Source organism: Sarcophilus harrisii, chromosome 4, assembly GCF_902635505.1.
Source record: "Sarcophilus harrisii chromosome 4, mSarHar1.11, whole genome shotgun sequence".
In the NCBI taxonomy this organism is placed as follows: domain Eukaryota; kingdom Metazoa; phylum Chordata; class Mammalia; order Dasyuromorphia; family Dasyuridae; genus Sarcophilus; species Sarcophilus harrisii.
The window spans coordinates 23,846,988-23,870,930 of NC_045429.1; the positions used below are offsets into that span (position 1 = coordinate 23,846,988).

Genomic DNA, 23,943 nt, shown 5'->3' on the forward strand with positions numbered 1-23,943 from the left:
TTCCTCTCTTCTCCCCTTCTCTCCTCTTTCTCCTCTTTCCTCTCCTCCTCTCCTCTTTTTTCATCTCCTCTTCCCTCCCCTCTTCTGCTCTCCTGTCCTTTTCTCTTCTCCCCTTCTTCCCCCCTTTTCCCCCCCTCTCTCTTTCTCTCTCTCTCTCTTTTTCCATCTCTCCTCTCCTTTACTTTTCTCTCTTCTCTTCTCCTCTCCTTTCCTCTCTTCTCCTCTCCTCTCCACTTCCTTCCTCTTTTCTTTTTTTCTTTTTTCCCATTACCCTTATTCCGTGGCTCGTATTTCTGCTGCTCCTTAAGGCATGTACCCTCCTTCTCAATATGCTCTCTTGCAAATTGTGTATGTCTTTTTCAAGACTCCTGGGTACAATTCAATTTGCCTTCATGCTCAAAGATCACCATCGTCTAAATTGCTTTCAGGGATGATAGAGAATGCTTGTCCTTCTGAACTTCAAATTTCCAAATGCTACTCAGTTCTCAAAATCCTTTTACAAGAGGATAATAGATTTAAATATATAAATCAACCCAAAGATCATCTAGACCACCTCTCTCATCATATAGATGAGGAAACTGAGACACATAGGTGATAGATGATAGGGTTGGGATGAGAGAGAGAGAGAGAGACAGAGAGAAACAGAGAGACAAAGAGAGGCAGGGACACACACACATATAGACAGAGACAGAGATAGAGGCAGAGACAGAGACAGATAAAGACAGAGAGACATAGAAAGAAGACAGGGGAAGAGGGGAAGAAAGGGGAGGGGAGGAGAACGGAAGAGAAAAGAAAGAAAGGGAAGTGAAGACACAATGGAGAAGGAGATGATGTTGATCTAGCACAAAAGACTGAAAAGGAGTGGGCAGAGAAAAGAAAGAGCAAACTATTATAGAAGCAAAAGAAAAAGAGAAGTTCTTGGAAGAGGGATTGACTAATAGTGTCCAAAGCTGCAGAAGTCAGGAAAATGAATATTGAGAAAAGGACGCTAGATTTTGCAGTTAAGAGACTATAGGTAACCTTACAAGGATTGGGTTTGGGCCAAGTGTGATTGGCCAGAATTCATTTATTAGACCATAATCTTTTATCCTTCTGTCTTTCCCTGAATCTCATCACACTAAGCCTTTGTCTTCACCATAGTCTCCTTCCTTCCATCCCTCAGTTCTGTCCACACCAGATTCACTCCTTTCTCTTCCTCACTTTTACCCTTTGGTGAACCAATTCAACTCTATAATACCCTCTATTCTCAAATCCCTTGCCCCCTTGCACTGTCCCTTCTCATGCCTTGCCAACCCCAACTAGGGATTTTTCGACATTTTCCTTCTTTGATACTATTCATTTGCTGCTGAATGGAGCTAGAGGGAATCGGGAAACCGTGCTGATCGAGTCCGTTACAAATTTGTTATCTGATCTTCACTGCATCCTCACAGCAGAAAGGCAGCTTTTCTACTCCTTCCAAATCAATTCCTTTTCCCCTCATCGCCTCACACCTGGACCATTACAATAGATGACTGGTTGGTGCGTCTGCCTCCAGAGTCTCCTCGCTCCCCTTCATCTTCTCCTCAGCTCTCAAAGGGATCTTTCTAAAGCAGAGATCTGACCACAATAAATTCCAATGACTGTCATCTACAGGATCAAAAGTAAAATCAACTATGGCTTTGAAAGCCTTTCGTATCCTGGCCCTTTCCCACCTTTCTTGTCTTCTTATACTTTTTCTTCCTCTGCATATTCTGCAATCCATCCATACCAGCCTTGCAGTTCCTAGCATTTGATGTCTTTTCCCTGACTGTCCTCCCAGGCCAGATCATCTCCTAGAATTGTCCCCCTTCACCTCCATCTTGTAAGTTTCTTCAAGACTCAGCTCAAGTCCCAACAGTTGCAGAAGGATTTTCTCAGCATCCCCAGTACCTTCCTTCTGGGATTACCTCCTATCTACACTATGTATTTTGTATACATATATTTGTTTGCATGTTGTCTCTTTCTATTCAGATGAAGCTCCTTGGGTCCAGGGACATTTGGGGGGAGTTAAATTTAATTTTAGTTTTGCTAAAGCTAAAGTCCCACCTTCTACCGGATGCCCTTTCTGATGATTCCCCAAATCTCTCATGCCTTCCCTATTATTAGCTCCGGTTTATCCTGTACATGGCTTGTTGTGTTGTCTCCCCTATTTTAGACCGAGAGTTCCTGAAGAGCCGGAAATGTGTTTGCAGTTCTTTATATCTCTAGTACTTAGCACAGTACCTGGCACACAGTTGGCAATTAATAAATGTTTATTGGCTAATTAATTGAAGGCTTAGCCAGGGACATGGTGTCTCCTGGGGACAACCAGGTTCCCATCAGTACAAGAGGACAGAAAGGGTGTGGAAGGAAACAGTCCAGCAAAGTCTAGTTTCTCAGCAACAGAGCAGAACATGATGCAAAGGGAGGTCAGAGGAGGCCACGATTGGGGTAAGGTAGGGCTGAGTTGGACAGGAGCGGGAGAGCAGAGAGAAAGATGAGAAGGGGGGGTGGTTTTCACCTCAGCAGAGGTGATGTTGGCTTGGAAACATGCAGATGAGGGTAGTGGGAACTAAGGACTTCTCTGTCACAAGATAATGACTAACTGGTAGCATCCACATCCCCCCTTCCCAGCCAATGTTCTTGTCACAATAGTGATCACAGATCCCACGCTTAGATTCTCAGAGTCTCAGGAACTCTTACAAGCTGAGACCCCTGCAGCGTGAGAAGAGTAAGATAGTGTTTAGGTCCAGCTCAGCTGGTTACTTTCTGCTGACGAGGCACTCCACAATAGGGAAGCTAAGTGCTTAGACTGGATAAAGGACAAGAAATCCTGAGTTCAAATCCAGCCTCAAACACTTACCAGCTATGTGACCTTGGGCAAGTTGAAGAAGAAAGAAGGAGAAGAAGAAGAAATCAGCAGCAAATAAATTCCATTCTGAGCCCCAGCCCCAATACTTGGTGTGTGACTTTGAACAAGTACCTTTCTTTCTCAGAGTTTTGGTGGCCTTATCTTTATGAGGATAATAACCCCTGCCTTCCTGACAGGGACAAAGGAAAAAGATTTTTTGAAAGCTATAAAGTCTAAGGGAGATGCAAGTTTTGCTAAGGTTTACCCAGTCCCCAAGGGCTCTTCTAGGTCGTGTGGTTCACACAGCTGAATGTGTGGAGGGATGGTGGAGGAGGGATGCTGGAAACCCAGTCTAAGAGTTGAGCACAGGTCCCTAGACCCATGAGGTGCTTCCATGGTGAGGAGCATTTTTCTCCATCATCTCAATTGCACTTGAGGATCAGCCCTTCCAGCAGGGATGGAGGCAAGCCAGGTAGCACTGGAGCTGAAGCTTGGACTCCCTGAGCTGGAGAGGTCATGTTCAGTTTGTGCCTGACTGAGCATTCTTAACATGTGACCCTCCAGCTCTCCCTTGTAGACCCCAAGGAGAGTCCACAAGACACTCCATCCTCTGTGGGGGTGGCTCCAAGTACAAGAAGTTTTTCCTTTTATTTACCTAAAATCTGCCTCTTCCACTTCACCCCCATTGGTACTGGTTCTTCTCTCTGGAGTAAAGTAGAAAAATTTAGCTCCTTTCTCACAAACCAACCCTTTAGATCCTCAACAAGAGCAACGGTGTCCCACTCCCAGACCCAACACCTAGACTGCATCACCTCCCTTACCTGTCCTCACCTCTACACCACAATCTATGTTCCATTCAGTCACCAAGGTGATTTTTCTGAAATATAGATCTGACCGTGTCATGTTCTCATTCAGCAAATTCTGGTGGCTCCATAATTCCTTCAAGTCTTCTGTTTGATTGTAAAGCTCTTCATGACACAGGCCCTCCCCTCCACAAACTCTCCTTGCAGTTCTTCAAACAAGAAACGCTAACTCTTGTCGCTGTGCCCGGGCCCTGGCTGTTCCCCATGTTCCCTCCTCATTTCTATCCCTGAGTCTCCCAAGATTGTTTTCAAGGCTCAGGTCAAATCTCATTTTCTATAGGAAGCCTTTTGTGGTCCCTGCACCAGCTGATGCCTTCCTTCCAGAAATTGTTTTTCCTTTTTTCTGTCTACATGTATTTGGGGCTGCTGCTTGAAGTTACCTGTTCCCCATTAGACTGGAAGCTCCTTGGGGGTAGGGACAGTACTTTTACTTTTTTTGTATCTCCAGTACTTAAGCCTCTTACATAGTAGATGCTTAAATACATTTGTTGATTTGTTGACATAGAGGGTATTTGAGGAGCTGTCACATTGTGTGTGTGTGTGTGTGTGTGTGTGTGTGTGTGTCTATGATTAAACTTGCTTTGCTTGACTCTAAAGGGTAAATGAGAATGAAGGGAGAATTACAAAAAAAAGATAAATTTAAGCATTATCAGAAAGGACATTGTAAACAATAAAAACTTTCTAAAAGTGGAATTGGCCATCTCGGGAGGGAGTGGCTTCTCCCTCTCTGAAATTCTCCAAGCAGAAGTTATTTCTTGGGCATGTTAGAGTAGAGTTACCTTTGGGCTACATACATTGGCTAGTGAATTTGATTCTACACTTGTGTGAGCATGGGCAAGTCACTTGATCTACCTTTTAAGATGGATGACCTTCCAGCTCCCACTCAGTTCCAAGATACTTCAGATCATGAGTGGAAAAAGTTTAAGAAACTCTGTTTGTTGAGGCAATTGGGGTTAAGTGATTTGCCCAGGGTCACACAGCTAGGAAGTGTTGTGTCCGAGGCCAGATTTGAACTCAGGTCCTCCTGACTTCACGTGCTCTATCCACTGCACCACCTAGCTACCCCCTTTCTTTTTCTAAAGCCTGAAGTGGTGAAAAGGAAGAAAAGAATGGAGCCCCACATATCAGAGGGTAAATTCACATATTTGTGATAATAATTTTTGAAGTAAATATTCCTTTATAAAAGTTAATCTCTTAGTGATTAAATGGAACTTTACATTTGGGGGAAATACATTGGTAGGGGCTTAGACACAACTCAGACGCCCTTAATGGAGAACTCTTGGAGGAGGGCTGAAATGTAACCTACCTGACCTTCAGAAGGGGAAGGAGGGTAATCCAGTGTTACACTAAAAGAGTGATTGTATTTTATTCAGTCAGGAGTCTTGTCCCATTGTGTTCTGTGCCAGCATCCTACGGATCTGAGCAACATCCCCCTGTCTACCTCTCCTCAACCCAATACATAACAAAACCCAAGAAGGGACCTCTAAAGCATCAGCAAAGTATCCACTCCCAATCCTAACATCACATCTCATATCCAGAGATTTTCTGAGATTTTGTAGGTCTCTTCCTGCGCCATACCAAGGGTCACTTCTCAAGGTGGAGACACTTCAGCTTGTCCCCAGGGTGAAGTGCTTTGAGAAAAATGGGACAGCACAGTCTTATACCATACTAACTGTAAGTCCTCTGCCTTGTTCACAAGGGTTTTGGCAGCAATCGGGGCTGTCCTCTGGCACAGTGGAACATAGTCCTTCCGGGAAGGACTGGTTGGATTTCAGTGGTGCTCACACCACAAAAAGACTTGTCCCCCACTCAGTCACCAGTCAGACACCATAAAAATTAGGGAAGACTTCACAGAATGTCAGACCTGGATGGAACTTTAGAAATCATCTAGCTAATCCTCTCATTTAATCTCAGGCTACACAGGAAATTGGGAATAAAATCTCAAGATGCTTCTTTACTGTTCATTTAAATGAAAGACACTCCTGGGAAAGAGACCACTGGAAAACCTTTAACTGTGAAGAGGAGGGAATTTCAGGAGGGCATCTGGTGGGGAAAGGCAAATAGGGAACTTGGTGGTGGTGGGAAGAAGGGCTATGGATGGATAGCAGAAACTGAAAGGGGAGAGACACAAATGACAAACAGAAGGAAAATGTGGGACTTTGCAGAAAGTGTCACCTTTTTGCTTCAGTCAACCTAGTTCCCAGAGTCATTCATTTCAAAAGACATTCATTTACTGGAAGATGAAGAAGAAAGACAGAAAGAAAGGATCCATAAGCATGATGTGGTAGAAAGAACATAACTTGAAGAACTACTCCCAAGTCTGCCAGTAACATTCTGTGGCAATCACTTTACCTCAATATGCCTTGGTTTTCTCTGCTAGAATTGGACTCTACGTTCTAATATTCTGTTTTAAGTCTATTCTAAGTTCCTCCCAGCTATCAAATTGTATATGCTAACATTCTATGCTCTAAGGTCCCTTCCAAGTCTAATATTTTAAAGTCATTTACAGCTCTAACAATTTATGATATAATATCCATGTTTTAATGTTCCGTCTCTTAAGCCTTATTACAGCTCTAACATTCTGTGTTCTAACACTCTGTATATTATAGGGTTATCTCCAATCCTACCATCCTGTGTTTTAATGTTACATGGCCTAATGATAAAATCCTTTTCAATATTCTAAGGTTACCTTCAGTTATAACATTTTATACTTATGTTCTAGTATTCTAGGTCCTGAAGTCATTTATAACACTAATGTTCTCTAACATTCTAGGTAATAAGATTACCTCCAGTCCTAATATTTTATGTTCTAATGTTTTAGATTTTAAGGTCATTTGCAACTGTAATGTTCTATCTTCTAATATTACATACTGCCTCTAAAGTAACATTGTGTGTTCTAACATCCTATGTTCTAATGGCCAGTGGTTCTCAAAGTATGGTCTAGAGAATCCTGGGGATCTCTGAAACCCTTTTAGAGGGTCTACAAATTCAAAAATAGTTTTTATTTCCAATATGAGAAATGTCTATAAATATAATCCAGACAAACAAAAACTCCTTGGAGAGATCCTCAATCATTTTTAATAGGATAAAGATACTGAAAACAAAAGTTTGAGAACCACTGCTCCAAAGTACTACTCAATTCTCATATTCTATGTTCTAACTTTTACATTCTTAGGTCACTCCCGATCCTAACATTTTGTGTCCTATTATTCCATGCTCTACAATCTAAGGTCATTCTAAGCGCTGCCATTTGATGGGGTTATTTTTGGAAGTCTCTAATAATTCTGACACTCTTCACCTGGTGTCCTACCTCACTCTGAAAAGCTGGGTTTATGGTCAGTTTTGCTCCTTTGTATTTCTCAGAACTCAAGAGCTGTTGGCAGGTTTTGTTTTCCACAGGCCTTTATTATCAAAATGGATGTGTTTGCATACATGAGGTGAGTCATCATTGAGGGTAAAATCAGCACCAAGGAAGAGCTGGGCCCCACAGTCAGGCAGGCATGCCCTCTGCTCTGGACACCGTCAGTGTGACCATGGCTACGGGCAGGTAGCATTTAGTTTATTGTTAAGGGATTAGGAAGGGCGGTGTGGGAGATAAGGAATTGATAGACCTCTCTCTCCCTCCCTAACTCACTGTGACCTGGCCCAAATCTCTTTCCCACTCTCCCCCCCAGTTTCCTCTTGCTCTTCCTTTTCTAAAAGGCAACAAAAGAGCTGCTAACATGCTAATGAATCAGCTTTGCTCCTCGGGAACTGAGCTGGTAAAAGGTGGGCAGGGTTAGGGCAAGTGCCCAAACAGGAAGGCTGGGGGCTACTTCTGGCTCTGCCTGATTTGCTGTGTGACTGGTCAAGGCACGAGAGGGGATTCATGTTCAGGTAGATTGGACCAGATCCAATGAGAGGGTGTAGGTAAAGAATATTTAAAAGCCTACAGGAGCCCCTTTAGTGGTAGTGACTTTTATTCAGTTTCTGATGGTCTCTGAGGGTCCTTAGAATTCAGAAGATCTGAGGAGATTCCGGGGCTTAAACTACATGGTCTCCAGGGTCCCCCTTCTCTCCACTGTAACATGTCAATAATCGTGAATTGGATCCCAACTGTGGCAGACCAGTTCCTTCCTTACCCTACTTCCTAGACCGTGATATAAAGAGATCTGCGATGAGCAAAGTCCTAGGGGGGAAAGGTTAGCTTCATGGTCACAATGGTCTCATAGCAGAGAATGGTAAGGAGAGACCATCAAGAACCCTTGGGATGTTAAGAGTAGAAGGAGCAACAGAGACCATCTAGTTCAACCAGGCCCCATGTACAAGTGGGAAAAATGAAATCCAGAGAAAGGAAGCAATTTATGCAAGATCAGAGAGGGACGTTGTGTTGGTCCCATAATTGGGACTAGCACCAGGATTCCTTACTTCCACTTTGGTCTTAATAGCAGGAGGGATAATCCTGGGGCTTCCATATTTATTTACCAGGACCCTTCACCCCTCCTTTTCCCTCTCCTTCCTCCTTCCATAGGCACTAGGCTCTTTCATTATCTCTTCCCCACTTTCTCTAGCACTTACTCCCAGACCTGCTCATATGGGCATTTTGAAGTTGACTGGTAACTTCTTCTTGACAGAGAATTCTGACTAGTTGGTTAGTTCCTTTTGATTGTGAGTTTCTATTGACTACAATTTTTATTGGCTAGTGAGGTTTGATTGGTCAAAAAGTTCTTATTGGCTATAAGTTCTTTTTGTTCATGAGTTCCTTATGTTCATGAGTTATTATTGGCTCTTGGGGGCTTATTCTTTCATGTTTCTGAGTCCTTATTGGCCTCAAGTTTTTATTGTTTACTGAGATTTTAGTAGCCACAAGTTCTTATAGACTGATGAATCTTTATGGATCACTGATTGCTCAGAACTTAATAACTGCAAATTCTCATAGGCTGATGAGGAATTCTTATGGGCTGCAAGTAACTATTATCTCTTGTCTTCTGATTGACCAGAAGTTTGTAAAGGCTGCTGAGTCCTTATTAGTTACTAAGATCTCAGTAGTCACAACTTCTTATAGACTGATGAAGAATTTTTATTGGCCACAAGTTCTTATTGGCTGCTGAGACCTTATTGGTTATAAGTTTCTTATAGGCTATTGATCATTTATTGGTCCCACAGCATTACTTGGAAGAGATTCTGAGATATTAGTAGCCACAGATTCTTATAAGCTGCTGAATTCTTATTGGTCTTAAGTTCTTATTGGCTCTGTCTAGATTAAAGGTAGAATATATCTCTAAAAACCCAAGTTTTTCTCCCTGGGCTTGAAGAGCAAGGAAGGGATAATCTACTCCTGAAAGGCACCTGTAAGAAAAAAATCTGGCATTCACATTTGGCATTCACATTTGACACTGTGAAGTCAGGAATGATTATAATTCTTCCTTCTTCCCCACGATGAGCTTCCCCACGAGCTCATGGATCTTGGGTCGAATTTCTTCTACTGATACAGTTGAGTCCCAGGTTCCCACCACTTTTCCATTCGGGGCGACTAAGTACTTCCAGAAATTCCAAGTTGGTTCTTCCCCGGAGGATTCTGGGTAAAAAGAAAGATGAGAAAAGTACATAAAATCAGGTAGATCTTTAGATAGAGGAAGAAGGGACAGAAGGGTTTCCTATTTTCCATGGGCAGGACCTTCTGTCTTCTTACTTTATTTACTTCCTGTTTCCTCCACTTCTGAAATTTCCCCATTAGCACTCATCCTTCTAACTCTGAACCTGTGAAAAAGTACTCTATGTCCTGAGAGGAATAATATCATAAACCATTCTGTTCCCAGTCACTGACCCTTCAGTGTCTTTCTGATTCTTTCCTGAGAGTATTGTCTTGATAGTGAGAGTGGCCACATTCAAGGGATGTTTTAGAAAAGATTCCAAGTCAGATACCAATTGAATTATATGGCTTTTGAGGCTCCTTCCAAATGTGTGATTTGGGGTTTCCTCCTTTATTTTTAGCTAGTGAGAAAGGGGAGTAAGAGAGAGTGTTATGAGCTTCAATTTCTGAAGTTTATAATGTGCTTTCCTCAATACAAGCCTTTGAGGTGGGTAGTTCAAGTGTTATCATTAAAGAAGTGACAGGATTGTCCATGATCCCATAGTTGGGGATTTGAACTCAAGTCTCCTGGTTCCAAGTCTGGTATTCTTTGAACTGGGAAAGCCAAGTGTCACTGAGACTGTAGTCTGGAAGACTCTTCTTCATGAGTTCAAATCTGAGCTTAGACATGTGTTTACAGATCAACAAACTCAATTCAGTCCAACAAGCATTTATTGTCTCCCTAAGTTGCCTAAAGCACTGAGGGGGACTTGCCAATATGTGGCAGAGGTTTTATAAATGCTCCTAGGATTGTTTTGAGTAAGAGGAACTAAAGAAACCCTAGACACAATTTGCTAGGATGGCTAGATGGGTCCTGAGCTCCTTAGGGACAGAGCTCACCAATTAGATATTTGAAGGCGGCATTGGCCCCAGCACCACGGACAGCGATCTTGCTGAACATGGGGAAAGAAACTCCATAAGTCTTCCGCGCAAAGTTTTCAATCTCCTTGTTGGTGTCCGGCTCCTGCTGCCCAAACTGGTTGCAAGGAAAGGCCAGCACGTTGAAATGGTGCGGGCCCAGGTCCCGCTGCAGCTGCTGAAGGGCTCGGTAGTGCTGGTCTGTGTAGCCACACTCACTGGCCACGTTGACAACCAGTGACACCTGAGGAAGGAGAGAAATTCTTGTTGATTAATTGACACACATTCACAGAATCGAGTGACTAAGCAAACATACAAGAACAGCTATAGTTTCACATGGAATCATAAGCACAGACACACATATGAAAGCAATGACAAACGACATTTTCTAAAGGGTCTTCTTGTCATAGAGCCTTCTCCTGGGCATCAAGGGGGATACATAATTTAACTAAGATTCAGGCCCAATTTTTATGGAACACAACATTTAGTAGGTTAATAAGACACAGATACATCTAAGAATGAGACAATATCAAATGATAATTTACTAATAAAAGCATGTAGGTAGACACACAGATGTAGGTATGGTATTTATCCATACACATATACATGAATATATGTATAATCATTATTATTTATATGAGGTTTTAAGTTTTATAAAATGATTTATATTATGTATTTTATGTATCATTATATATGTCACAGATCCAGTCATAAGTATATATTAACTAAGATTCAGATCCTATTTTTATGAAATACAATATCTAGGTGGTTAATAAGACGCAAATACATCCAAGGATGAGATACAATATGAAATGATAATTTACTAATTAAAACATGTAGGTGGACACACAGATGTAGGTATGGTATTTTTCCATACACATGTAGTTGAAAATTATACATATTTTATACCATTATATCATAAATGCAATTATACATTGACATTTATATAGTTTTAAATTTTATAAAATGCTTTATAAATATCATTTAATTTTATGCATTATCTCATTATATATATCATAGATCCAATTATAAGTATATATTAATTTAGGGTTAGGGTTAGGGTTCAAACCCTAAATTCGTGCTTTATTAAATATCTTCTCATTTTATGTATTATCTCATTATATATCACAGATCCAATTATATGTATGTATATCTATATGTAATTTATCATCTCTCTGCAAATAACCCTTAACCCTAGTTTCTCTTCTGAACATCTATACCATTTCACAAGTGACCTAGTGGATATTTCCAATCAGATGTCTCATAGACACTCTAAATTCAACATGTCTAAAACAGGATTCACCTTTTACTCCAAATGCTCCCCTTATATCTGAATTTCCCTATCACTGTTAAGGATACTATACTCCCAGTCATTCAGACTCACAACCTGGGGTTATCCTTGACTGAGGATAACCCCACTCTCTCTCTCTCCTCCACTCTCTCTCAAGCCTCCAATCAGTTTACAAGTCCTTTTGATTCTAACTTTCTCAGCATCTTTCCTACACCCCACCCTTCCTTTGACATTGCCATCAACGTGGTGCAGTCCTTTATCACCTCATGCTTAGAATATTTCAAAAGCTTTTTCATTGGCTTTCCTCCCTCCAGCTTCTCTCCATTCATCTCTATCCTACTCAGCCATCTGAGTGATCATCCTAAAGTACAGGTCTTACTTGTAACTCACTATTAAAATCCAGTGACTCCTTGTTGTCTCCAGGATCAAATCTTCTGATTGGGTTTCATAGACTTTTATAACCCAGCCCTATCTTTCCAATTTTCTTATACCTTGCTTTTTCTCTGTACTCTAAGTTCCAGCGACATTGGTCTCTTTACTGTTTCTCAAACAAGGTCTCGTCTCTGTACTCTGAATGTTTTTCCTGGCTGTCCCGAGTGCCTGGAATACTCATCTCTACTTCCTGCCTTCCATGATTTCCTTTAAGTTTCACCTAAAAAATATAGGGTAGAGCAATTAGGGGCAAAGTGGATAGAATTAGGAGGCTGGAAAATTAGCCTCAGGCACAAAGCTATGTGGTCTTGAATAAGTCACTTAACCCCAGATTGCCTTGAGAAAAAAAACTTACCTTCTGCAAGAAGTCTTTCTTAATTCCTAGTTAAATGTTAGGGCCTTCCCTCTGAGATTATCTCCAATTTATATATATTTTTCTTGTGTGGAAATAGTTTGCTTATCATCTCCCTGAATTAAATTGTATGTACATTGAGGACAGGAACTATTTTTGCCTTTCTTTGTATACCTATAGTTTAGCACAAAGTCTGATACATAATAAGTGTTCGGTTACTGTAAACAAAATCTACATTTGAGAAACTGGAGATAATCTCAGAGGGAAAAAGACACCAATATCTAGGGAAATAAGAAAAGGCTTTCTGCAGAAGGAGAGAATTTAGAAAAAATTTGAGAAAGTTAGGAGTCAGTAAAGGGTAAAGAATTCCAGGCATGATGGACAACCCATGAAAATGCAGAGTTGGGAAATGGAGCATCTTGGTTAAGAAGGTTATGAGCCTGGGCACCTGGAAGGGTGAGAGTGTTTTTGACATCAAGGAGGAAGTTAGAAAGATGGGATGGTTTGGAGGTCTAGCAGAGGGACTGGAGCATAGTATGTACTTGATAAATGCTTTTTGATTGGCTGACATTGAACTGGATCTGTGCCAGTATACTGTCAATTAAGTGGTGCAATTGATGGGGTACAACTTCTAGGGAAATGTCACAATAATCCTGGGGCCCTGACCCTAGGACAAATATTAGTAATTGTCAGATAAACAATCTGTCGATAACCCTAAGGTTAACCTTGGCAGTAATATAGTTATATATATATTTTCCCCTAACTTTTAGAGAAGATGTAGTGATAACCTTGAGGTCCTCTGACTTTAGGAGTACTATAATCCTACAGACATTGCTGATTGTCAGATAAACAATCTATTGATCAATGATAACAAAGTTCCTGAGACAAAAGTGAATAGACCACCCCTCAAACCTACAGTAAACCATAAAATGAGCAAATAAATAATATTTAGCTCCTGCTCTCTCTAACTTTTATATAAATTTAGCTCCTTGCTTCTGATTCTTTACTAAATTCTTTTGGAACTTAGCCGGCTTCAATTGGCATTTCAATTATAATAAACGTTTTGCCCCTTGACCTGGAGACAGGTTCAAGCCTGCAAATTCTTTTGAGATAGCTCCCGACACTGGTCTGCAACCCTAAACTTTTGGGATCTTCTTTGAACCCCAACACAATGTTTAGAGTCCTGGGCCTGTAATCAAGAAGACCTGAGTTCAAATCCAAACTCAGATGCTTACAAGCTGAGTGACTCTGGGCAAGTGACTTTCACCTCTACCTTAGTTTTCTCAATGGTAAAACGGGGCCGATAATAGTATCTATCTCAAAAGGTTGTGGTGAGAATCAAATGAGAAAATTTGTAAAACACTGAGGATCGTGCTTGCCACATGGTAACCACTCACTAAACTGTTGTTTCTTTCCCTTTCCCATAAACCAATTTTATTTTTTGGATTAGACCTGGGATGGCAGCCTGAGAAAAGACCTGCCCAGACTCCCACAGCTAGGGTATGTTAGAAACACCTCTTGAACTTAGATTTTCCTCATTGGGAGAACTGCTTATTATCTGTGTGAATGATTCACACCCCAAGGTAGTCCAGCCCTGATTTCATTGGTGAAGAATACTCTCCATGAAGAAACTCCCTCTTCCAATGCAGATCAACACTTTGTTGGAGGCGTTGCCTAGGTGAATCAGAGGCTTAACTAGAATCCAGGACCTCCAGACTCTCCAAGGAGAGCTCTCTGTCCACCACGTCACACTGCCTCTCATGCCGTACACAGACACCTATAAACAGAGAACCATGTGTGGGAACATGACCACACTTATACAAGCACAGATGTCCACATTCTTAGAACATGCCTGTAAAAGTACATAAACATGTTCCCAGTCCTGTATATGGGACAAACATCCACAGAACATCTGGACTATCCACAGAATCTGCCTGCTTGTGGACCCTCAGGTTACCTCCCGAATCAGCTGGGGAGGAATAAGTGAGAACCTCTAGTCCAGTCCAAGCCTCTAGACCAACCATGTTAGTATCTTTCTGTTTCTAGTATCTTCCATTAAAAAAAGAAAGAAAGAAATCCTTCATTCTCAGGAACATCCTTCAGGGTTGGGAAGTCTTCTCCATGTGTTACTCTTCCAAGAAGGAAGGGAGAAAAAGGTCAGACTTCTGGGGCAGAGCCAAAATCTGACCTCCACCCAATCACAAAGATGGCATTGGTGGTGCTCCCTTCTTTTTTTAAGTTTGGCTTTGCTTTCCTTATCTGTCAGAAAGGAATAATAATAGCGCACATTCAGGCGCAGTTGGTTTTAAATTGCTTCCCCTATCCTATGTCATGGGAACTTCTCGACTTTACCTTATAAGGAGAGAAAGGGTGTCCATAGAGCAGGACCTCGTGATTTTGTCCGACAGCTGCACATGGCGACCTGTCTATAACTTAGGAGGTAAGGCTTAGGGTATGTAAGTGGCCATTTGGATGCTAATATTATCCAACTACATGACCATACATGGCTAGGCTGGTGAAGAGCCTTGAGTTCATTCCACGTGAGGGTCACCCCACATGAGGATCTGTGGAGAGCCAAGGGGAATGGGAGAGCTCGGGTCAAAGCCCAGAAGATCCATTGCCTGGTTCAATTGAGCCCACAGGGCAGAACCAGGAAGGACTGGAAGGTGCCAAGATGCAAATTTAAACAAGAAGACTACAAAACCTTCCAAACTCTTTGAGAAGTGGCTTGGGTGACCCCTGGAGGAAGGTCCTGGATTTCCTTTCTTGATCTTCAAGTATCACCTGGATGACCACTTTTTAGAGGTTCAGATAGGTTGGACCAGAGCAGGGATTCCTCACCTTCCTAGAGTTCTGTATGCCCTTGATGACTTGGCAAAGAAAGTGAACATTTCACAGAATTGTGGGTTTTAAAATAATAATAATAACAATATGTATGTATATATAAATGCTAAAGTTAATGAAAATACAGCGAAATTTTCCTATCCGAGTCCATAGACCTCCCTGAATCTCTTCATATGTGTATACTAGATTAAACCCCCCTGGATTAAATGAATGTGCTCCTCAGGTCTTTCCTAACTTTATTATTCCGGGATATTATAATAAACAACATATTTTTGAAAAAAGAGTATATTACTCTTCAGCTTAATTAACCACCAATGAACAAACATTTATTAAGGATTTCTATGAGGGGGAACTTCACTAGGAGCTAAGGATATGTGAGATGGTTCTCTCCTTTTATTCCCAAGACTTCCTGAGGCTGGCAGCGTTCAGGTCACCCACTTGGCAGAGGAAGAACCTGTGCCTCAGAGGGGAGCCACCAGCGGCAGAAGAGGAGGCTAGCTTAGGGTGACTGGCCTCTAAGGGGTCACTGGCCCTGCTGCACAAAGCCCCAGGCCTGCGCTGGGCCTGCAGTCAGAAGGCCCGAGTTCCAATTCTGCCTCTGCCCCTTGTTTTGAGGGGGCCGTAGCCTCCCTCCAGCATGTGCTTCCTCACGTATAAAATGGACTGGCTTCTCTCTGCATCATTTTATGGCCCCAGCTCTGGGCTGCAAGCACGAGGCCCTCCCTGGGCTCGGCCCCTTTGTCTGAGGTGGGGGGCTGACCCGCCGCCGCGGGGTGACTGGTGGCTCTAGGCCTGGTCCACTGTGGCTTTCTGCAGGCCCGCATTATCCCATTTAGGGCCTGCCTGCTTGTCTAGCTCAGACAGCAGGTGTCAATGTAGCAAAGCTGCGTGCGCATCCGTCCTTGGCCTCGGCCTTGGCCGCAGAGTGACAGCAGCATCTGCACTGGGCCCGCCCCCCCGCCCCCCGGAAGACAGCTTCCCCGGAAGTGGCCGCCGCCTACCCGCAGCAGCCGCCACCGTGGCAGCAGCTGCCACGCTGGCCCTGCCCAGTGCGCATGCGCAGGAGCCCTGGCCCGCTGGCCTTGGCGCCCGCCCCAGTCACATGGCTGGAGGGAGGCTCAAATGAAAGAATGCTGGCAAAAATAACGCTTGGGGCCGGGAAGCGCCAGGGGGTGGGGGAGGGCTGTTATTAATTATTAATAAAAGAGAGCCCCTGGGCTGCTGGGTCCCGCACTGACGTCAGGACGCCTGGAGCGCGCCACCTGCGGTTGGCCGCAGCTGCCAATCAGGGCGTTGTGACGGAGCGGACCAGCTGGGCCCGCCCCGGGGGCCTGAAGGCCCCGGCCAGGGTGGGGGGCACTAGGGTGACGAGCTAATTTGATAAACTCATTGCCGATATTTGGCCCAAAGAGGCTTTGCAGGGGGACCGCGGACCCCGCCTCCGTGGTCCGCGGCGGCGGCGGCATACCGGGTCTGGAGGTGTGGCGTACCCCGATCCACAAACCCCACCGCCTGCCCCCTAGCCCTGCGGACCCCACCTCCCACACCCTCTCTCCACCCCCAGCCCTTAGCCCGGCTGCTCAGGGGACCCCAAGGCAGCTGTTGCGGACCCGAGCCCGGCTGTTCTCGGCTCTGGGCCGGGAGGGGGATGATGCGTTTGGGCGTGGCGGACCCTGCCGGCAGCGGAATAGCAACAGCAGCTGCAGTTGCCGCAGTGCACCCCCCCCTCGGCCGTGCCCATGCCGCAGTGCCGCGGTGCCTTATGGGAGCGGCTGAGCCTGGCTCCCCGCCCAGCCATCTCAGGCGAGGGGCCGGGGTTTGGGGGCGGGGGCGGGGGCGGGGGCGGCAGCGGCCTTGGCGCGGGGCCTCTGCAAACGTCTGGCGGGGCCGGGCTGGCCGGGAGGGCCCCAGCCAGCGCCTCCCCGCCGGGGCCTCCCCAGCCTACGCGCTTGGGGAGCCTGGCAGGCTGCCCAGCCGCCCTCCCTCCCTCCCATCCCCGGGTGGAGACTGTCTTCCCGCCAGGGCGGGGCAGCCAGGCCGGGAGGCCCCAACAGCTGCGGCTTTCAGCTCTGAAGCCCTTTTCTGTGCTAGGGTCCGCGGCGGGCCCCATTCCCAGCCCTCGCTGGTGGCCTCCCCAGCCTTTATGGGCCTGGCACCCTCTGATGGCGGCAGGGGCCCAGCCTGGGAGCTGGAAGGGTCTCCTGGTTCCCGGGGTTTAGAGGGAAGGAGGGAGGGAGGGAGGGAGCTGCCCGCCGGGGGCCCTGGTCACTGTGGCGGGCAGGGTGGGTAGGGGCCTCCGCTTTCAAGCAGGGGGCTGACTTAGCCTAGCCCAGAGGGGGATGGATTTCCAGGGAAAGAATGTCAGGCACCACATCATAGGATGGGAGGCTGGAGGCCTGGCAGGGGCTGAAGAACAAAGGGCATTAGAACCAAGAAGATGGACTAGCACAGCTGGGAGGGAGCTGGAGCACGCAGTGTCGGGCTTGGGAGGGGCTTCCGCACCCAGAACGTAGGCCCCCTGGGGTCTACGGAGCCTTCAGACTACAGGAGACCTCAGAAGCCCAGACTTTGGAGTTGGTGGGGACTTTAGAACCCAGAAGCCCAGGGCTGCAGGGACCATCACAGAGTGGGAATCGGGGACCGTTGGAATGGGAAAGGAGATGCATGCATGAGTCATCAGAACTGGGAGGGACCTCAGAAAATATATTGTCAGAGTTGGAAAGGATCTTAGAACATAGATGTCAAGGTACAAGGAAGAGAGTGTTCAAGCCAAAAGGAGCTTTAGAACATCAAGCTGGGAAGAATAAAGAATATTCAAACAGAATTTCAGAACTGGGTGGGCCCTTTTAGACGAGAAACATTTATTAAGCATTGTGATAAGCACAGAAGCACCTAGGATACACTTGAGCACAAGAACCATCGGAGTTGGGTGAAATCTGAGAATATCTGATGTCAAAGATGGGGAGGACTTTAGAGTTCAATTCATTTTACATATTGGGGAAAATAAAGCTCAGTGAGGGGCATGAACTACCTTGTCTTACATTGGGGAGTCCAGGTCCTTTGACTCCAAAACCCATACTGCTCCTACCTCGGATTGCCTTTGTACATGGTGGTCCTGAAATAGACGGGTGTTAAATTAAAAGCCCGACCCATAGGAGAGAATTTTTTTTTCACTCATTCAACCCCTACAAACCTTATTATGTACTCAACCTGGTGCTAGGTACTGGGAGAGAAGCAGAATCAAATAAAACTCTGTCCCTGCTCTCAAGGAGGTTCAAGCTGACTCAGAAGACATGACATGTATATAAATGACCATAACTCAAAAGGAAAGATGAAAACTACATAGTGAGGGCATAAAGTGGTACAATCAGGGGAGAATTTTTCCAGCGGGGGGGGGGGGGGGGGGGGGGGGGAGGGAACCAGGAAAGGTTTTCCTGGAGGAGGGAGACAGGGAGCCAGCATTTATGATGGACCCAGAAGAAAAGGTGGGGAGGATTCCTTTTTAGTATTTGACATTCAAGTGCCTTGCCATTGATCTTTCCTTGAAGTCTTTTCCCAAGGCTTCTTCAAGGCATAGAGCTAACCCTCAGTTCTCAAAGGCTAAGTCAGTGGAGTTGGAGGGGTTAATGATGGACTGCACTGACTCCTACGAACCAGTGTAGCTAAAGCAGAAAGACTCAGCCTATGTCTGACTCAGTCTCAGACGTAGTAGTTCCTGAAGCACAGTAAGTCACAGGGGGTTACAATCTGGGCCACTGCAGGTTAGGATTGCTCACTGACGAAATCACAGACCCTTAAAGCATGAAGTAGTTGTGCTAGACATTCCACATATAGCAATAGAACACAAATACTAACAGCCATTGGTTTCCCTTTTGCCTGCATGAGTGGCCCTTCTCTCTGATGACATCCTTTATGCCATTTCTTCTGTGCAAGTCTTCATTGTGAACATATTGCATTATGCTCATGTCCCCCACGGTCCTCTCCATTGCGTCTTAGGTGACCCACAATTTTAATTCTTTAGAGACTGTGGTACACTATGATTCATGGCCATTTAGCATCATGGAAGAATATTGATGTAAAAAAGGTGGGCTTTTGTTTCATGAGAAAGCTTGAGGATATTAAAAGTGTTGCACAATTTTCCAAAGTCAACCCAGCCCACTCTTCCTCCTGTAAATTTCTGGTCCCAGTTTATTGTCTATCTGAAGTGTCTGTCCAAGATTTATGTATTATTGATGCACCATCTCGGTTGAACGGTTGATTGTCCATGCGATCTCATATCTTATTTTAGATGATAGATATCTTCACCTGGTTTACTACTTTGTGAATAGTTAGGCTAAGGTATTTTGTGCTATTATGAATATCTGCAAAGAAGCTCAGAACTCCCAGAGCTAGATGCAATCAGCATAATATCATCTGCAAACAAAGACATGTGGAGGATCTCAGCATCCATCTTCTTCGGTTTCATCTTTGCTCTGAATCAGCTCATGCAAATCTTCCCATGTTTTTCTGAATTCTTTGTACTCATAATTTAAAAAATACAATATTCCCTGTATTTGTGTACCATAATCTATCATTCCCCAGTTGATGGGCATACAGTTTGTCTCCTTAAATTTGTTTTTCTCACCTTACTATTTTATTAGGCAATAATACTCTATTTCTTCCATCATCCTCTTCTGTAGGATTGTACAAATATATTCTTTGTTGCCCTTGACTATCAAACCTTTACCCTTAACAAGAAGATCAAGTATTGACTGGTAAAGCCAGTTTCTAGGATCTTCTGGTATCCTCATTGGAATATTTAGTTTATATTCTAAGCATCATTAAGAAATGGTAATAATCTGGGTTAATGCCATTTCTTTTATCCATGTCTCATTCGGGGACAGCTTATTTACATAGATTAGGTTGTTTTTTGCCTCAATATCTTCTTCCCCTTTTCTTATAATTTGTTGTTAATTTTGATTTTGGTGTGTTCATTTTACTATGACAAATCTATGGATTGAACTATACGCGCAGCTGATTTGGAAAAGGCTCTCACCTTGGTAACCAGTCATTTCCTGTCTATAAGCATTTAACACTTTCAGCTTCCATGAGAAGCAGTGTAGTATGCTGAATAAATAATAATGAGAATAGCTTCCATTTTTGCAGCACCTACTATGTACCAAGCACTATGTTAAATGCTTTACAAATATAATCTCATTTGATCCTCACAACAACACCGAGAGGTGAGTGCTATTTTTATCCTTGTCTTACAGATGAAAAAATAACTGAGGTAAACAGGGGTTAAGCAAATTGTCCAAGATTGTACAGTTAGTGACTCTAACTATACAATTCAGGGTTCAGGTCTTTCCAGCTGGGGAAATCAAGGAAAGATTTTCTGAGACAAAGGCAACAAGGAACCAGCATTTAAAATGGATCCAGATGAAAGAATGGGGGAGGATTTCTACTTTGCACAATTACTAGCTATATGACCCTGAGCAAGTCACTTAATATTTTTTTCTCATTTTCAGGTTCCTCATATGTTAAAGGAGACTGATGGCTTCTCAGGTCTCTTTTGGCTCAAAATCTGTGATTCTAATTAGGATCCACCATATCCTGCACCTTTCAACTCTCTTCTTGAGAAAATATTAATAATCAGTGATTTGCCCTTCTCATTTCTTGCTCCTGAACTACGTCCTCTGACACTTTTTTTTGTATTGTCCCTTCTATGCCTACCGTGACAATGAAATCTTCAAATATTAGAGTATATCAGGAGGGTCCTACTGCGTTCTTTGTAGAATTTATCTACCTCCTTATTCTCTGCAACAGATGTTGGAATGTAAGCTATAAATACCTTCAAAGTGGTCTCATTGCAAATATCCATCATGAGCACTACAATATGGGATGACCAAATATCTCATGAAATGATGGTTTTTGTTCCCTTTGGATATGGGATAGAACCAACCCTGCTCACTCCTTTCTTTGCCTCTTTGTGAAAAGCCTGTGTCCTTCCCTTGAGCTAGTTTTAGTTGCCTGTGTTTTTCTATTTGCAGAAAAAGTATCAAGGAGCACGTAATTTGGTTCCTTTCAATAGAATAACATGCAGGTCATTGGACATTGTGTGCAGGGAATATTTAAGTCATTATTTAGGGAATATCTAAGTTATTCACTATTGATGGTTTAAAATTTGTGGGATTCATATACCCTATATCCCCTTTTCTACATCTCTGATACCATTATTACAGAAATAGTAGAATCTACGCCATTTTGTATTTTTCTTTGGTCACAGCTTGCTCTTTCCAGCTTACTGGACAAAAGGCTTTCTGTACTTAGCTGGACTGGTCCTTAGAAAGTAGATACAGTCTATTGCTAGGATCATACTTGGGGCCTTTCCAACATGGTAGAACCTGACAGAGCTTGCACCTTGCTGGCATAGCCTGTGAGAATTCTTAGTCACCTCCCATCCTTAATGAGTACTTGGTGAAGAAAAGAAAGCCCAAGTAACAATAATAATGGTGATGATAATATACAGTTAACATTTATATAGCACCTACTGTGTGCCAGGCACTGCACTAAGCACTTTGCACATACATTATTTCATACTCACAATGATCCTGGGAGGTACATACTATTAGTATCCTCATTTTATGGGACATTAAGTCATTTATAATTGTAATTGTAATAAAGTAATTTCCAATTAAGGGATTAAGTCATTCACCCAGTTTACATAAAAAGGAAGCATCTCAGCCTGTATTTGGATTCCTCTTTCTGATTCCAGGCCCAGCACTCCGATCTACTGAGATCTAACTTCCCCAAGTGTAGCCCAAGTTTTTTATAAATATCCGAATAATGATGAAAACCTAAGAGAAGGCCTCCAGAACATTGGATGGATTCTGTACAGAGCATTTAAGGGAAGACATAGAGACAAGAGCCCCAAAGCTTAGCACAGTACTTAGAACACAGCAATCACCTAGGAAATATCAATTGACATGAGACAAGAAGATCTGGATGGATTATAATATAGGAGGTTGAAAAGAGATACACCGATGAGATCATAGCTCCATGGAAGCATTATAAAAGGAGACACTATCCTTAGTAAACCTTACCAGCCTCAGCTCCTTCTGAGGAGCTGGAGAGATTGGAATGATTCTTACAGGAGTGTCATGTACCTGCCTTCTGTTCTTACTTTCTTCTCCTGTATTCCCCCTTTATTCATCCGGGTTGGTTAGTGAGCAGCCTGTGCATCCACATCAATCTCTTTAGAGCCTCCAACTTTCCCATCATTTCCCTTCCTTCCCTCCCCAGCAATCAGTTGCTCCTTGTTGCTCACAATAAAATCCAAAATAGCAATTCCTCTAGGCATTTTCTTTACCTTTTGAAGGATGGATGACATTAGCATGAAGGCAAAGTAAAGTGTTCTTAGCTGTTCTGCCTTTGTGTGATAAAGAGAGACAACCCATAACTGAATAATCACAAGCCCTATCACTGCAATAGCATGCCTTCACATCAGGTGTGTCCCCAAACTCTCTTCTCTTTCCACCTTCTTTCTTTGTGATCTGCAGAAAATCTAAATGATAGTATTCCTTCTGTTTATTCCTCTCTTGATCTTGGCCCTAATGATCTTCTCCTTTGGATCCTGGAGAACCAAAATGAGCTTATCTTGTTAATAAACAATATTACTCCTCTTCCCTTTCATCTATCTTACTCTTTTTGGATAATTTATATCCTTCCAGAATGATATTCTAATCCAGGGTGCTATCCTACCAAGTCTCAGTGAGACCTATAAAGTTAAATTTGTCTCTGGGAGTTAGTATCTCTTTTCCTTTTTAAAGTTTTGAGATTCTTCTTATAATCACTATTATTTTCTAATGACCTGAACTGCATACACAATAATTCACTTGTTTGTGGCAGACAGACAGATAGAAGGAGCGTTTATTAAATACATATTATACGCCAGGCACTGGGACAAGCATTGGGATACAAATACAAGTAAGCAGGACACTTCCTTCCTTCAGAAAGCTTACATTGTAGTGAAAGATAGTAGATAAATGGGGGCTGGAAGGAGGAGGTATTGACACAGTGGGATGATTTAGAGCTGGTGACAGTACAATCAAATAAACTAAATCAACACGTTTACCATGTCAAAAAATGTGTGCCTCATTTTGTACACATTCCTCATCATCTCTTTGTTGGGAGGTAGGAAAGATATATCAAGACTGAGGGAAATCTGTTTATGTTTACAGTGGCAGGGAAGAAGACAATATAATGAGAGAGATTGAAGAGGAGAGAAGAGTACGATATGATAAATAGGACATACTCCTGGAGGATACAGGAGCGCATGAGATTGAGGACCCAAGTAGAATCCATCAAGTTTTCTCAAGTCATGACTAGGTACCCACTCATAGTAGTTTTTTTTTTCATTTTGCTGATTACTGATATTATATTTATTTGTGCCCAGAAATTTAAAGCCATTTAATTTGATTCAACCAGCCTTTTGGGGGGATATTATTGCATCTACCACAAATCTGTTGCTCCATGGCAGTCTTGTTTTTCCTTCCATGATCCCCCACCCATGGTCCCTTTCCTGCAGTTATTCTAATATTTTTCTTGCAGACTCCCTACATCACTCCCAAATCCTTCTCAAATTATTTGACCTCATCTACTGTGCTGAGAAAATCAAAGGGCCACCTGTTATGAGCCCTCTCATCTCCCCTTACTCTACACTTCAAAACTTTTCCACATGAACAATCTCCAATTTTTTCATCAAGGTCAACCACTTTCCTTGGGCATTCAATCCCATTCTTTTTAGTGTCTTCCAGGACTTTGTCGCAGCATTAATAACAAAAACAATAAATTTGTAAAGTGCTT

The 23,943-nt window shown here is 43.3% G+C and overlaps 1 protein-coding gene across 1 annotated transcript in view; it reads right to left on the reverse strand.

Moving 5' to 3' along the window:
* Nucleotides 1-6,795: 6,795 nt before the first annotated feature.
* Nucleotides 6,796-23,943, reverse strand: part of GPX7 (glutathione peroxidase 7) — a 46,520-nt gene continuing 29,372 nt past the window's right edge. The window contains exons 2-3 of the mRNA XM_031969110.1: nucleotides 10,163-10,424; nucleotides 6,796-9,268 (exon numbers count right to left, since the gene is read on the reverse strand). Of these exons, the coding sequence (XP_031824970.1) occupies nucleotides 9,105-9,268; nucleotides 10,163-10,424 (426 nt within the window). The 3' untranslated portion in view covers nucleotides 6,796-9,104. The remainder of the gene's footprint in view (nucleotides 9,269-10,162; nucleotides 10,425-23,943) is intronic.